This window comes from Pristis pectinata, chromosome 1 (genome assembly GCF_009764475.1).
Source record: "Pristis pectinata isolate sPriPec2 chromosome 1, sPriPec2.1.pri, whole genome shotgun sequence".
Taxonomy (NCBI): domain Eukaryota; kingdom Metazoa; phylum Chordata; class Chondrichthyes; order Rhinopristiformes; family Pristidae; genus Pristis; species Pristis pectinata.
Genome location: NC_067405.1, coordinates 72,809,308 through 72,826,776, shown reverse-complemented (window position 1 = coordinate 72,826,776; position 17,469 = coordinate 72,809,308). Strand labels below are relative to the sequence as shown.

The following is a 17,469-nucleotide window of genomic DNA, read 5'->3' as shown; positions in this document are numbered from 1 at the left end:
AGTCCTGCCATTAACCTTGTATTCTGCCATCAAATTTGATCTTCCAAAGTGTATCACTTCACACTTTTCCGGGTTGAACTCCATCTGCCACTTCACAGCCCAGCTCTGCATCCTATCAATGTCCTGCAACCTTCTACACTATCCACAACACCACCAACCTTTGTGTCATCTGCAAACTTACTAACCCACCCTTCCACATCCTCATCCAAGTCATTTATAAAAATCACAAAGAGCAGGGGTCCCAGAACAGATCTCTGCAGAGCAGCACTGGTCACCGACCTCTAGGCAGAACACGCTCCATCTACAACCACCCTCTGTCTTCTATGGGTGAGCCAATTCTGAATCCACACAGCCAAGTTTCTCTGGATCCCATGCCTCCTGACTTTCTGAATGAGCCTTCCATGAGGAACCTTATCAAACACCTTACTAAAATCCATGTACACCACATCCACTACTCTACCTCCATCAATGTGCTTTGTCACATGCTCAAAGAATTCAAATCAGGTTCATGAGGCACAACCTGCCCCTCACAAAGCCATTTTGACTGTCCCTAATCAGCCTATGCTTCTCTAAATGCCCATAAATCCTGTGTTTAAGAATCTTCTCCAGCAATTTGTCCACCACTGAAGTAAGACTCACTGGCTTGTAATTCTCAGGGTTCTCCCTACTCCCTTTCTTGAACAAAGGAACAACATTTGCCACTCTCCAATCATCCAGCACTAGTCCTATGGTGAGTGAGGACCCACAGATCATCGCTAAAGGCACAGCAATCTCTTCACTTGCTTCCTGTACTAACCGTGGATATATCCCGTCCGGCCCCAGTGAATTATCTATCCTAATGTTTTTCAAAAGTTCCAGCATATCCTATTTCCTCACATCAATGTGCCCTAGCATATCAGCCTGTTGTACACCATCCTCACAAACATCAAGGTCTCTCTCTCTGGCAAATACTGAAGCAAAGTATTCATTAAGGATCTCCCCTACCTCTTCTGACTCCAGGCAAGTTTCCTCTTTTATCCCTGATTGGTCCTACCCTCACTCTAGTCATCCTCCTATTCTTCACATACGTGTAGAATGCCTTGGGGTTTTCGCAAAGGACTTCTCATGCCCCCTTCTAGCTCACCTAAGTCCATTCTTAAGCTCCCTCCTGGCTACCTTGCACATTTCCAGAGCCCTGTCTGATTCTTGCTTTCTAAACCTTAGGTAAGCTTCTTTCTTTCTTTCTCTTGACACGATATTCTACGTCTCTTGACAACCACGGTTCCTTCACTCTACCATCCTTACCCTGCCTCAATGGGACAAACCTATCCAGATCCCCATGCAAGTACTCCCTAAACAACCTCCATGTTCCCCAAGAACATCTGTTCCCAATTTACACTCCCAAGTTCCTGCCTAATAGCATCATAATTCCCCCTCCCCCAATTAAATACTTTCCCATATCGTCTGCTCCCATCCCCTTCCAGGGCTAGGGTAAAGGTCAAGAAGGGTTCATGTACCACACTTGTGTGGAATGCGAGAGGCTGCAGCCCCTCTGAGGATTTGCAAGAAATGCTCCTCAAATTCAGGTAGTGCTGCAGCCCCATGCTCTCGATCTTTGGGCACTCAGTACAGAAGACAGAGGGAGAGGGGGAGTTGAGGTGCGAGTGGGTTGGAGGGCCTACTCGTCGGTCTGCTCCTGGGAATGGCCAAGGTGGCCATTCACAGGTCCAAGTATTGGACCATTCAAGAAATCCCTCCAAGCAGATTGCCTGCTCCTCCGCCAGGTCACATCCATGTCCGGGTGTACCTAGACAGGGACCAGAAGGCATCTGTTGGCTTGCTGGAGGCCTGCTGGGACTAGTAGGCACTGCAGGGGCTGGAGTGCATCCTGGACCCAGATGACAATATTTTGATTTGAGTACTTTTGCTGTTATAACATTACTTCAGCATGCAAACTTAGCTCACAAGCAAAAGCAGCAGTTGTGTGCAGTTCAAAACATTTCAAATGACAAAGCAGACACTAAGAGGTCTTTCTCATGGAGCAAATAGTGGAGCAGTACAACCTGGAAAGAAACCATAGGATATACAAGATAACCCTGCAACTGCCCCTTGCTTAAAGTTGCCGCAGCACTTCTGCATAAATATCAGTTTTTGACAACAAATTCTGATTCATTGCCACTTTTGCACCTTCAATGTTATAAGATAAGATTTCTTTACTAGTCACATGTACATGGAAACACACAGTGAAATGCATCTTTGCATAGAGTGTTCTGGGGGCAGCCCGCAAGTGTCACCATGCTTCCGGCGCCAACATAGCATGCCCAACAACTTCCTAACCCGTACGTCTGTGGAATGTGGGAGGAAACCGGAGCGCCCGGAGGAAACCCACGCAGACACGGGGAGAACGTACAAACTCCTTACAGACAGCGGCTGGAACTGAACCCAAGTCGCTAGCACTGTAATAGTGTTACGCTAACCGCTACACTACCATGCCTGTCTCTCATCAAAAAAATGACTTAAACAAGAGTGAAGTTTGTCAGTCAACTTCCCCCCTGCCCCCCACCCCTTTTTTGGTAATAAAGGATGAAATACTGAAACTTCATTCAATTACGACCTGAATATGTCCAAAAACAACCAATCAAACACTTCCAAAAAGCAGTCGCATTTGTAATGCAGGAAATAGAGCACCCATTTTACAAACAGCAAGGTTCCTAAAATAGTCGGCAAAAAATATTGTGCCCCTTTAAATTCGTGAACCAATCCATTGACCACAAGTATCCGGAAAAGGAAGTTTCCACATTACTTTTGTTACCATAGCAGATGTCATTTATTTCTGTTGGATATGGTCGCATTACTCTGAGAAGCCTATGGAGGGTAGCAGAGTGCACCAGGTTGCACTGCAACCCTGCTGAGAATTTAAACCTATAAAACAGAAGATGCAACACTGGAATGGAAAACTGGTAAGTTCTACTGTAATTTTTTTTAATAAATAAACAAGTACCTCACCTGCAAGTTGATGACCACAGTGACCCATTTAACCAAATATTCTAAAACTAAAAGAACACCTCTATGGTTGGAGGGTCCTTCCATTCAGGAGACTCCAACCTGAGATTTCATGGAAATATTGAGGAAGGACAGTGACACTGAAGACCAATCTATCAATTCTGGTAGACAGAGGAGATTCCACAGCTTCCAACATTAGAAGTATTGAAAATTATTTGATCATTTTCACATTGCTGTTTGCATATTATCTTGCACTTCCCATTAAAATTGGAGTTCAAAACACCTGATTTAAACCCAACATAAAACTAATGACCTAAAATGTCAACACTATTTCTGCCTTCACAGACCCTGGATAACCTGTTGAATACTTAGAGCATTTTCTGTTTTTACTTTAAAATGTAGATTATTCTTAAAGCACATTCGAGGTATTCTGAGGCTGTGATTCTCCAACTCACTTCCAGTGTGTGTCCCCTCTTCCATGCTTGCAGTTCCAGCTCTTGAGACACGCTAGCCTTCCTTAGGAGGAGAACTATCAGTTGTCTCAGGTTTTTTTTTGGCCATCCCATCTCGTAGCCCTCTGCCTGACAGTCAATCCAAATCTTTCAAAAGGTGTTCAAAACTTATCAAAAATGCTTTCTTACATTCCTCCTTCTTACTAATGTCTGGCATCTATTTTCTCTCAAGAAGTTATGTGTGATGTTTTACTATGTTAGGGATACTGAGGAAAACAGATGGCAATATTCTTTAACAACAAGTGTCCCTTTATCTACCCATTTTGAACAACTTTCCATCCTCTGTCCATATCTGACAACAAAATCTACAGAAGGGGCAGAGGATTGTAATATTTCTAATTGAAAATATAAAATTGGAGAGCGATTTTGATAGGTGAAGGGAGGAAATCTTTCCAATGGCAGAAGGATTGCTAACCAGATTCAAGGTAATTGGCAAAAATGCCAAGGGAAATGAGATGCAATTTACTTTTATGGAGCAAGTTATTACAATCTGGAATGCATGGCCTGAAATAGTGGTGAAAGCAGATTCAACGTCAAAATACATTTTAAGAAAAGTTGGATAAAAGGAAACATTTGCAGAGCTATAACAAAAGATCACAGGTGTGGAACTAATTGGATTTCTCTTTCAAAGAGAAAATTGGATAGCTTTTAAAAGACAGAATGGCCCCATACATTCTATGCCCTGTGCATCAATAACTTCCTTGGAATACCACAAATCAGGAGTCTAAACAATAAATAAAGCAAGTCCACTAAATCATCATTCATTTTACAGTCACAAAAAATCACCAGAGTAACTTCACACACAGTGAAACTCGGCAACAATTGGACCCCAGACTCTATGCCTTGACCTTTTGTCGAATTCTCCAGTTAAAATTCAGATATGAACTTAATGCTAAATGGCAATACTGTCCATTGCCTTGCTCGACGTTGCCGAAGGGTTCCTGCTATTATCTTCCTTAGCAATGTCACTCCCATGGTATTACCTGGTATACTGTTAACAGAGCATCCAATATATAATTAGTTTAGTTTCCCCTTCTTATGACTCTTGCTTTCATCATTTTCCCACTAGCGTGATTGCTCATTGATTGTTCCTTTTCTCCTGACTCTGAATGGATTTGTGCCCAGGTACAATGCACCATGGGATTTCTCCCAAGTCCTTAAAATGAAGAGTCTGGTGCTTTGGAGATTAGTGTAGTGATGCAGCCCAAACTGTCATGGCTGTACAAAATGTGAAACTGTCATCCGTTATCTCCCAACATCTGGAAGGTTCATATGTTCAATGGAATGTTAACATTGTTAAATTTAACTATAATTCAAAACACCTGATTTAAACCCAACATAAAACTAATGACCTAAAATGTTAACACTATTTCTGCCCTCACAGACCCTGGCTAACCTGGAGCTAGTCTGGAAGTGAACTTAAATTTAAATTTAAATTTAACAATGTTAAATTTTAACATTGGCTATGATCAATGTTAAAATTTAATTGCTTAATTAGTAGTTTGCCCGAGTCCACAGCACAAAGTGTCTCACAGTTCAGGATCAATAGGCAGCAGTGCTTAGAAAGGCAACAAAGGGGAGATGGCAAGAGATAGAAATATTGCAGCAACATAGCTCTGCTGAAATTCCTGCTGATGAACATTCATTGTGAAAAATAAAGGGACATCTCACATCCAACCCTCAAAGGGTCCATTCTTTAACACTGTGTCCTCTTCATGATAATAATTTCAAATCCATCCCAAAAAATCAAATCAGAATCAAAATCTGCAGATGCTGGAAATCTGAAATAAAAACAGAAAATGCTATGCTCTGACAATGGATCTTCAACCTGAAACGTTAACCTTGTTTCTCTTTCCACAGATGCTGCCTAACCCACTGAGTGCTTCAAGCATTTTCTGTTTTAATTTCAAAAAGCATATGATTTACTTCAATAAATTATAACTGTGCCCATCATTATTCATTTCTCCATTGAAAACATGAAGCTTACAGAAACATACACATACCTAGATTCCAACTTGGAATCATGTTGGTCTTCCGCATCCCTGATTTCCTCCACTCAACAACCAACAGCAGTGGCTTCAGCTGCTTCAGGCACAAGTTCTGCAATATACTCCCCAAACTTCTGCGTCTCCATCTCTGCTCCATTAATAAGATCTCTGGTCAAGGCTTTGCCCACCTACTTTAATATGTCTAGCTCACTGTCAAATTTGGATTAAAATGCAGCACCATGAGAGTTTTTACAATGTGCCAAGAAGTGTTGCAGAAATACAGTTGGTTTTAATAGTTAAGACTCAATAGTAGATTTTTTAAAAAAAGCATCCACGAAAATGTTTTCCAATTGGCATTCTTGAGATTAAATCAGAAGTTGGCATCTGGTAGATAGCTCCTCAAAGAGAATTGGCACATGCAATCTATTGCTCCACAATTACCCTACAGAAAATAATGGCACTGCTGTGTCCTCAGGAATAGAGTAAATTAATTGATATGAAAACAAAACAAACTACAGTTTGTTTTCTTTGGCTGAGAAGCCAAAATAAATCTCTCAGCAAACATTTCCATCTAAAGCAGTCCATTTTGGGCACTCCCTCATCTTTGCAAAGGACAGGTTAAAGTTATGAGCATCATTGGGGATACTTAATAAAAATCTTACATTACGTTTTAAAGAAATTCTTTCCACCCGATTCCAGCAAAGTGATTTTAAATGTAATTTGTAGCACAGAAATAATCCAGTTTGCACTCCACATGAGCCTCCCCTTACCTTACTTCTTTTCAATCTTAACCATATAAACTTTCATTCCTCTTTCTTCATGTGCTCATTTAGTTTTCCCCTAAAATACATCTATGCCATTCAACTTCTCCCTGTGATAGTGAAACTCACATGATAACTACCACTAGTCAACAGATTTTTCTTTAATATCACATTGGATTTATTAAACAAAACTGCTCAATATCATCCAGATGCAGTTATCGCACCCACCTCCCCACCACTACTCACTGAGAAAACATTTTAATTTCTTAGGGATCAATCTTGCTCCATACAACTTGGAAGATGTACTTCCTGGCTACTTACATTTTTTTTGTAATTGGGGGGCATCTAAAAATGGTGTTATTCCCCATTTAAAATTTTTCTGGTGACAAACTTCAGATCTTTGGTCTGAAAGAATTCAAAAAGATAAAGATATACAAGTATATAATAGAAATGTATTAAATTGTGAGAGGCGTAGATAGGTTAAATAGTATTTTTTCCCCAGATCAAACACAAGAGGTGTGTGGAATGTGTATGGGTGTGTGTGTGTGGGGTGGTATTTAAAGGAGATTTGCGAGGTAAGTTTTGTTTTTACACAGAGAATGGTAGGTGCCTGGAACATGCTGCCTGGGTAGGTTGTGGAAGCAGATACAATTGCAATGTTTAAGAGGTATATAGACAAGCATATGAATTAGCAGGGAATGGAGCGTTATCAACCACGTGCAGGCAGATGGGACTAGTTTAAATTGGAATCATGGTCAGCACAGATATGGTGGATTGAAGGGCCTGTTCCCATGCTGTACTGTTCTAAGTTCATAATTCTGAAAGTTATTTTGCAGGTGACTGTAAAAGTCAACTGGCCAACAGCAGGTTTCAACAAACAGCAAGCTGAATGACCAGTTAAAACAAATAAAACTGCAAGATGCTGGAATCCGAAACAAAAGGAGTGCTGAAAGAACTCAGCCACTCAAGCAGCATCTGTGAAAAGAGATGCCAGTTAATGTTTCAGGTCAGGGACAGTTCTGAGCAGGGGTCTCTGACCCAAAACATTAACTGGTATCTCTCCACAGATGCCTAACCAGTGAAGTTCTTTCAGCATTTTCTGTTTTGACCAGCTACACTAATTTTGGAGAAAGAAGAATGCTGGCCAAGAACTAGACCTTGGTTTGACATTTCATCCAAAAGGAAACCATCTCCAATCAGTACCACGCTGAACATATGCTCAAGTCCTGAAGTGGAATTTAACCTATTAAATAACTCAAAGTAACAATTAAGTCTGACGAAAGAGAAACTCCGTTAACAGAAGATCCTTTCTCAGTTTCCCTCTCCACAGATTCTGCCTGACCTGTCAAGTGCTTCCAACTTTTTCTATTTTCCAGCATCTGCAGTTTTTTTTGATTTGGCAAATAAGTTTGAAGTTTCCTTACTGAAAAATCATACACACCCAAGGGAAAGAGCGCTTTCTTAAAATTTTAGCTGCTCAGACATTCTGCCATCTTTTTTCAAATGGGAACTTCATGCTGAGAAAGAGGTTAAAGGCCAAGAACCCCAATTACTGCAGTGTTTGCAATATGCAAGTGCTGTAAAGAAAGTAGTGGCAAAATATTAAGTCAGAGGGCACAATACAATTTAAGCTCTATCTTGTTCTTACTCAACATCTCAACCTGTGTACTTTGCACCTTCTAACAGGAAGCATATAAACCAGAGAGAATGCAGGGGGTAGTCTACAGACAAGAGGAATTAAATATCCAGCTCCTAAATGAGATCCCATTTCATTGTTAACACTCAGGCTTACTATCCCTGTCATTAAATCACACCTGCTTCATTATGCAATTAAAATAACAAATTCCTCTGTATGATACTGCTTCTGTGCTTTACTTAGTATTCTGATAATAAAACAATTTTTTCAATTGCCCTCTGATCAACATCAATTTCCTCAATGTTGCATCGTCAGAAGAAATTAGTCATTTAATTGCTGTGCAACAATCCATATATTATATTTGAAGTCTGTTCTAATTTCATTTACAGTTCTGAATGAGTTCCATTGGTAACTTCGTCATCAATTCATACTTCTGTTGGACGTAGCCCACTTTCCCTCTAGGTCTTTTTTTAAATTGACCAACTATCAGTTGGATATGAGCTTGGTGAAGGGAGTCAGCATTGGTGAAAGAGGAGGGAAAGAGGAAAATCAATGATACTTGTGAAAAAAAATGTTGAACCTATGCTAAATAGATCCAGGGGAGTGATTGCATAGCTGATGTTCAAGCCTATTTAGACTGAATGTACCTTAGTACCCAGTTCCAATAAAATAATGTCAGATACACAACTCTTTCAACTAAAGTCTCAAAAACATATCCAATAATTCATCAGCAGTCTAACTAAACAATGACTTTTGTGAATGTAATAGTCTTTATATATTGAAATGTAAACCAATCCATTTATAATTGTCATACTCCCCTCTTGCACTTCCAAACAGACATAGCAATTACGACAAGTGAACAAGCTCGTTCTAAGTACCAAGCACTTAAGATTTTTTAAAAAATATCAGAAGAAATGAAGTGGATTTATATAGCACCTTTGTTATCCTTAGCACACTCTACAGACAATAAAATATTTTCCAGAAGCAGCCACTCACAGAATGCTTGCAGTACAAGGAGGACATTTGGACTGCTGTGTCCAAAATAATTCCATCTAAGAACAATCTGGGTAGTCCCATTCCAATAACTTCTCCCCACAACAATGCAACTTATTTCCTTTCAGATATTTATCCAGCTCCTTTCTGAACAGTGCAACTTAATCTGCTTCCACTGCAACCCCTGACCCTAACCACATATTGTATTAAAACAAGTTTTTCTTCATTATAATTTTAGTCCTTCTAAAATTACCTTCATTCTGTGCACCTTGGTTCTTTACCTGTCTGCCAATCTATACGGTTTCTCTCTATCTAATCTTTTGTCTCCTTCAAGCCAAGACTCACTGCTCTGTTTTCTATGCTGCAACTAACCAAGTAAATCCTCCCTACAATTTTAATCTTATCGTCATCAATGTGGTTCTAATGCAGCTGTTTGGTCAATTTGGACACAGCAAAGTCCCACAAACAACAAGTTAATGGTCATTAGTGTTGGAACTCATGTTGGTTGATGCATAAATATTTGAACAGGACATCAAGCAAATTCAACTTCTTTTCCAATACTATGATGGACTTACTTAAACAACAACTATGGGGACAAAACGGGCTCTACATCAATGCTTCATTTGAAACCCCTGATACTGCAGCACTGCATCAACAATGAAACTAAATTGTGGGCCCTGATTACAGGCTCAAGCTTCTGCAGCAAGAACCATTAATCTTAATGCTTGGAAGTGAGAATGTTGCTCTGGAGCCAAGGAAGAGAAGAGCACAGAGAGAAGCAGCTCAGTTTAAGGATATCAGTTTCGGGAAGACTATGCGAGGCATGCCCAAGGACTTTTAAAAAAAGTGCAAGTTAAAAATTGTTTGGTTTATTGGAAGATAAGTACATTTTTAGTTCATTTTCCCTAAAACTAACCACTGGCTCTAAATGATGTAACTTAGTTTGGTACTATACACTAAGTGCAATAAAAGTAATTAGTTCAATTACTGAATGGAAACTGAACTGTTTGATTGGTTCATTTTATAATATTATCCTACTATTCACTAGCAGCATTTTGGTGTATACTGAAAGTCATTTTTCTATCTGTGTTATCATCATGAAGGAAAACCATGTTCTCACTGGTAATCAATGGCTTCTCACTGGGATCTGAACCCTTTCAAAAGCTCTTCATTTGTGCAGTGGAAACTGTAGGTGCTTTTACATTTGGATTAGTGCTGTTCTGCTGACAGATTCTGCTGCTTTCAACAACAACATGATAATACTCCGCCAAAGGTAATAGAAAGCTCCTTGTTTCTGGAAAGGTCCAACTGTCAAAAGGAATTGTTTCAGATAAAATCAGCTTTAAGTTATTGTCTGGAGAGAAGATTTTCAGCTATCTAACTAACATAAGTACTCACTAAAATTGATAAGGTACAAGCAAGTGATAAATTAAGTGCACTTCACAAAATAGTTTACCAGTTTTGTGCAGTTTTATTTACATGGTTCATGGGCATACTTGCACTAATTAAGCCAACTGACAGACAATGCAGTCATCTCTGCCTCCACATTCATTCAATCTTTATTCCCAGTAATTAATGCTAAAAGGAGTGAGCTCACATAACAGGAAGCACTCACTATTGGTACAAGCTTTCCCTGCCCCAAGCTGCTTACTTTCTTCTAATCATTCTCTGTTATCATTTGAGACTTGCCAATTTCAACCTCATGTCTGGTGATAATCACTTCTATATCTTCATTATCCAGCCTTTCATATTAAACTATGTTCAGCATTTCCAGTCTCCTACAGGTGTATGCACAATCATGTTAGCTTATCATTATAATACTTGAGTCTAAGAATCAGTCCAAAGCACCATCTCTGAAGCACACCCATTGTATCAGGATACTTTTCACCCCAACATTGCACGATGGCAGTATTCCTAATAAATGAATTAGCAAAGGTTTCCTCTCATCTTCTCCCTTTGCTGTCATCACTAAAAAGTGCCAATTTTATCCTGGCACCTAGACCAAGCTGCCTATCACCTAACGTGGCCATTCACCGCATGCAAATTTGGTACAGCCACCACAAAGGCTGCTGTTGAAGACCTTGCCGCCATTGCATATTGAGGAGCTGGAAGCTATATAAAAACCCCTTGGACTGTTTCCTCGATGAATGTCCATAAAGAGATTAATGTCAAGCTGAAGTAATGCAAATGAAATGTTATACCTTGACCTGAGAATGATGGCATATGACTATATTATATAACTACAAATTTTTTAAATAAACTTTTGAAAAAGCAAAAAAACATGGAGGGCATCACTACTCCACTCCAGTGCTTTCTTCACCCTTTACACAATCACAGCCAAGGTCACTGGAAAAGGTCGCCAACATTGGATGGGGGTAATCCTACCATTTTATCATGCCTTGGCTTCTCTATGCATCTAAAAATCCAACTTCCAATCTTCAGTACTTTTATAATTCTGTTTTATCTTTCCGTCATTTGTTTTGTTTATGATGTGCAGCTAAACACAGGAGATTGATTTTTAATTCTTAGAATCTCCAGACTAGATAACCTTTTCTTCAGTTCAGAGGTAAATGCAACACCTTTATTCTCAGCTAGGAAAAGTTTGACATTTTGTCATGTGGGTTTATGATACTAACAATAGAAGACCTGAAGGAATGGCAGTAGTAATGAGACAACTAAAATGAAACCTTACCTTATCTTTGTCTTCTACTACATCAATCAGAACGTCATCTGGATCTAGTATCCCTCCATCTGTATATTCCAAATGGTGAATCTTAATCGAATATCCGGCATCCTTTACAAAGAAAGAGAGCACAATTTTGATTATAAAGATTAACAGTGGAAGTTGCAGAATGCCAAGAGGATATCACTGTTCCTTCATTAATGCTGGATCAAAATCCTGGAACTCCCTCCTAATAGCACTGTGATTGCACTTTTACCACATGGAATGCAACAACTCAAGGTGCCTTACCAACTGTCATCTTCTCGAGGTGGGCAGTCTCGCTGGTGACGCACATATCCCAAGAATGAATTTTAAAATATAAAATTGAGACCTGCTTTATGAAAGAACTTTGTGCTATTGGATGTTTCATAGTTTTTGTACATAACTTCACAATTGACATGTTAGCAATATGTTTCTCAACAATGTGAAGAATTTGAATAAACACACTTTTCTATTTACAAAGCATAATTAATCGATTTCTTTGTGAAAGAATCTATATGGATCAAATGGAGGCATTCTTTTTGCCACATCTCTTCAAAAAAAGTGTAGACTTCTCAAACGACTGCTCTACAAAAATACTCATATCACTGCAACCACTGAAGACCAAGGCGTCCAAATCACTTCAGGTGCCACACAAGCAAACTTCTGTGTCACACATAAAGAAAATTCAAAGTACAGCCAATTAAATCCAATGTGGAAGTAAAATAAACCACACCAGACAAAATTACCTTCAAAATACGTGCTTGAATTAAGTGTTTAAAGTGTTACACTGATCTATAACTAATGTTGAATCTTCCCAAGATTAACAAGCCCAACTTCAGAAAGATAGTCATTATCCTTAGTAGCCTTGAAATGACACAGTTGCAAATACACTATAAATCAGTGGCAATGTCATTTTTTTCTCTATTAGTACACATTGGGGGCAATTTGCTACATTAAAATGCGATTGAAATGCAAATTGTTGGTGTTGAGGTCAGCTTGTAGAACAGATTTCTCTTCACGGGTTAATTAAAAGAATTGATTTGGTACAGATTGAGAGACCCATCCTATTTTCTTGCCTCAAAAGTATATTTCATAAAATTTGTAAATATACAATACAGTACATTTATACATCACCATTCACAGCATAATACTTATTAACAGGCAGAACAGTGGCACAGCCAGTAGAGCAGCTGCTTCACCGCTGAAGCTATCCAGGCTCGATCCTGACCTCGGGTGCTGTCTGTGTGGAGTTTGCATATTCTTCCTGTTTCCTGTGTGATCTGGTTTCCTCCCACATCCCAAAGACATGTGGGTTGGTACATTAACTAGCCCCTGTGAATTGCCCCTAGTGTGTAGGTGAGCGGTAGAATCTGGGGGAGGGGATGGGAATGGGAATGTGGGGAGAATAGGTTTCAGGAAAATTAGTGGCCAATGGGATTGATCTGTGAACGAACATAGACTTGATAGACCAAATGTAAGCTGTAAGGAACAATGGTCTAACAACGTTTACATTACGCCAGCAAGACATCAAATCTGTCTTTCACATCCATTCCATGAGCAATAAGTCCAAGAGGTTTTCACATAAGTTCTATCCAGAAAGTCTTAGATTTTGACCCTTCCAGAAAGCCTTCGTGATGACTGCACCAAAGCTTCAGCCCATCCCTTAGTCCTGTACCTTGGACTGTGTCAGTCTGCAACATTCAGTCATAGACAGCTTGTTGCAATGGAAGATCAGCACGTTTCAAGCAAGCCAAAGGTCGTGTTCCACTGAGTTGATAATCTTCCAGCAGCAGCTGAGGTTTATCACAGTATCTGCCCTTTGAAAAGCCCGTAGAGATTAGAGTTCTGCGTAATGCACCAACATGGGATACACCTCAAAGACGACATCCCTTTCCAGGCCTTCTTGGCAACCGCACATTTCAGTAGTAGACGGATGGATGATGATCTCATCTGCAAGCACCTTGTGGATAGCGTACACTGATGCTGAAACTCTGACTGTGTCTTGCAGATCTGACAGGGAGGAATCTCCTCACTATCAACCTAGCACGATCTTAATGCTGGTGAAGAGATTTTAGAGTCATAGTTTCATTTTGCATGGAAAGCAACCTTATGGCCCATTGTTCAGGTTGACTATCAACCATCCATTCATGCTAATCCTCTACTAATTCCATTTTATTATCTCACCGACCCCCATCCAGCTAAAGACTAGGGGCAATTTACAGTGGCTAATTAACCTACCAGCCAGAAGAATGTCTTTGGAATTTTGGAGGAAACTGGAGCACCTGGAAGAAATGCATGCAGGCATGGGGAGAACATGCAAATAAACACATGCCAATAAACTAAACTCGACTTGACTTGATAACCTCAGCAGCTATCTCAAGCTTTGGGTGGACCATGTACACAAACACCAAGTGTCACTATATACAGAGCTTGTATCCACCCCCAAAAGCAGAGCACCCACTGCTACTCAAAAACACATTGCTGGGCAAGCCCCAAAGTGGACATTTGCACCCTTGCTATCAGGAACTGCAGGTTTCCTGTTGTACTGCAAAAATACCTGGAGCTACCTTGAAGTAACAGAAGAGCCAGTCCATTTTTGCAAAGTCCCATGAACAACAATCTGATAAGGATAAGATTTAGTGGTTTTGACCAAGCTAATATTAGTTGTCACAATTTCCCCACTCAATTTATGATGTCTCAAATGCCATCTACAAATTCACCAATGATACCACTGTTATTGGTAGAATCTCAGATGGCGATGAGGAGGCTTACAGGAGTGAGATAGATCGGCTGGTTGAGTGGTGCCACGACAACAACCTTGAACTTAACGTCAGCAAGACCAAAGAACTGATTGTAGACTTCAGGAAGGGGAAGTTGGGAGAACACAAACCAGTCTTCATCGAGGGGTCAGCGGTGGAAAGGGTTCTTCAAGTTCCTGTGCATCAACATCTCAGAGGATCTATCCTGGGCCCAATACATTGATGCAATCACAAAGAAGGCATGCCAGCAGCTCCACTTCGTTAGGAGTTTGAGGAGATTTGGTATGTCACCAAAGACTCTTAAAAATTTCTACAGATGTACAATAGAGAGCAATCTGACTGGTTGCATCACAGCCTAGTATGGAGGCTCCAATGCACAGGATTGCAAGTGGCTGCAGAGGGTTGTAGATTTAGCCAGCTGCATCATGGGTACAACCCTCCCTAAGTACCTCCCCTCCCAGTGCCTCAAGAAGGCAGCATCATCATTAGGGACCCTCACCATCCGGGATATGCAGGCACGGTAGTGTAGCGGTTAGCATAATGCTTTACAGTGCCAGCAACCCGGGTTCAAACCTGGCCACTGTCTGTAAGGAGTTTGTATGTTCTCCCTGTGTCTGTGTGGGTTTCCTCCAGGTGCTCCGGTTTCCTCCCACATTCCAAAGACGTACGAGTTAGGAAGTTGTGGGCATGCCATGTTGGCGCCGGAAGCGTGGTGACACTTGCAGGCTGCCCCCAGAACACTGCACAAAAAGATGTATTTCACTGTGTGTTTCGATCTTAATCTCTTCTCATTACCACCATCAGGGAGGAGGTACAGGAGCCTGAAGACCTATACTCAATGATTCAGGAACAGCTTCTTCCCCTCTGCCATCAGATTTCTGAACGATCCATGAACACTACCTCGTTATCCCTTTTTTTTCTTGCACTATTTATTTTTGTAATTTATAGATTTTTATGTCTTTGCACTGTAGTGCTGCCACAAAACAACAAATTTCATGTCATACGTCAGTGATAATAAATCTGATTCTGATCTTTTATATCTGACTGGGAGCCCAAGCTGTGTCTCAATTCAATATGCCAAGCAATGCCATTTCCAACACACAGCACTCTTTCTAAAACTCTTCTGTGCTCCAACTTTCCTCCTACTTAGACGTTTGTAAATGTGAAAGTTCTCCCAGTGATGAGCACAAGAGAAGGGGTGAACGGCAAGTAGAACACACACCTCAGCAGGATTCTGAATACAACTACAATTGGAATATCTGAGAGAAAAAAAATCAGCTGAAGCAGCTGGAGAACAACCAGTTTATTTTTCTTCTCCCCTCAGCAGGGATTGCTCAGAACAGACCACATTGGTAAGAGAAAGTGTTTTGTTTTTAAAACTGTCACCATGGCAACATATTGCTTAGCACACTGGTTCACAATCCCACACAAACTAATTAGTAACCGTCTAGCCTTGACTCAGCTTCCATTTTGGTTACTAATGGGTCTATGCTTCCAAATTACAGTAATTACCGAAAAAAGGTCCTTACCAATTGACACAGTTTTGTGACAATTCACAACATTGTTCAGCTGCAATTGTTTGTGCACGCTTGCACGTGCATTGTGTGAGAACTTAATTTATTTTCCTGGTCACTAAATTTAAGCAGATCTTTCAATGAATATTCCAGAGGAAGAGAATTAGAAGTTAGGTCAAAATTGTTCAGAACCTTTATCAGACTATGGTTACCGTGTGGAACTCCAGGCTCCAAAACCAAATTTGAAAGAAAGGATATAGAAGCACTTGCAAAGGTTAAGAGAAAAGATTTACTCAGACGACATCAGAACAAGGAGATTATGCCTAATCAGAAAAATCTGAACAAGCTGGAGCTCCTTTCCTTAAAGAAAGATTGTGAAGTTTCCAAATTGTGAAAGAAGAAATTTCCAAAAAAGTAAAAGGTACTTCTCATATTTTGCTTCTTATATTTCCTTATGGCAGAGGAGGCCATTCAGTCCAGAGTCCATGTTGGCACTCAGAGTATTCCCATCAGTCCCACATTAAATATTGAGACAATTTTTTTCTGATTATCAAAGTACAGAAATAAAAGTACTTGAAATTTATAAGGCACATTTGGCATATCTTTCAGAATGTTCACTTTACAGTCACTGAAGTAGTCATTGACAAAATATAGGAAATGTGGCAGCCAATGCCCTCACAACGATGCGATTAACCCCAGATTATCTGCTTTTAGACAACAAAAACAGAAAATGCTGGAGACACTCAGCAGGTCAGGCAGCATCTGTGGAAGAAGAAACTGTTGGCGTTTCAGATCAGGGACCCTTAGTCTGATTTTCTTCAATCTTTAGAAAATATTGGTTGAGGGATAAATATTCATGAGGACACTGCACGCAAGATGCAGGAAGGAAGAGTCCATAAAGCCTCCTTCCAGTTTGATTACCGCTGAAAGGGTAGTTGGTCTCAAATTTCCTGCCCAATCCCATATCTCTCCAATTCCTTTATACTCCAAAGTTCTTTCTCAGGCTTGCATACACTTGCATCCAAAGCTGTCAGAAGCTCAAAATTCCAAATATTGACTATCTCCTCATCTCAGCCTTATCGTGACAGTATGCCCAGAGTTCTCAGCTACCCACCAGGGGAAACATTCTCACACCATCACCGCTGTCAAGCCACCTCATTATCTTATCGCTAAGGATAACGTACCTGCTCATCTAGAAAAACAAAAGAGCAGTGAGATCTTTTACATCCGGTATACATTGGGAATGGGCTTCAAGTAATTGCTGGAGTAAATTGTGTTTCAAGTCAGAGAGAAGTGCATGCGAGTGACTCTCAATTACAGTCGAGTTAAAACTGTGTAAGGTACAGGGTACAGAAGTCACATTAGTGTACAATAGTTGGAGTTATTTTACATCATGCAGTATAATCTTAAGTAATTTCATGTATCATCATTATTTATGACTTTTGTCAGCATTAATCAACTTTTCACCATATTCCAGGTTGTGCTGCTCCATGAATCTTGACTAGCTTTATGCCACCCGGATGAGCTCAGACCACCCTGGAGGTCAACTGTAAGAGAAACCTACTTACAAGACTCTCATGAAAGTTTAACGCTACCCTTAGACCAGTTAAACAGAGATCA

General features: G+C 40.2%; 1 protein-coding gene across 2 annotated transcripts in view; it reads right to left on the bottom strand.

Moving 5' to 3' along the window:
* LOC127577496 (partitioning defective 3 homolog B-like) overlaps positions 1-17,469 on the bottom strand; it is a 787,668-nt gene that overhangs the window by 692,446 nt on the left and 77,753 nt on the right. For both annotated transcript variants that reach the window (XM_052028727.1, XM_052028736.1), the window contains exon 2: positions 11,565-11,666. In XM_052028727.1, the coding sequence (XP_051884687.1) occupies positions 11,565-11,666 (102 nt within the window). The remainder of the gene's footprint in view (positions 1-11,564; positions 11,667-17,469) is intronic.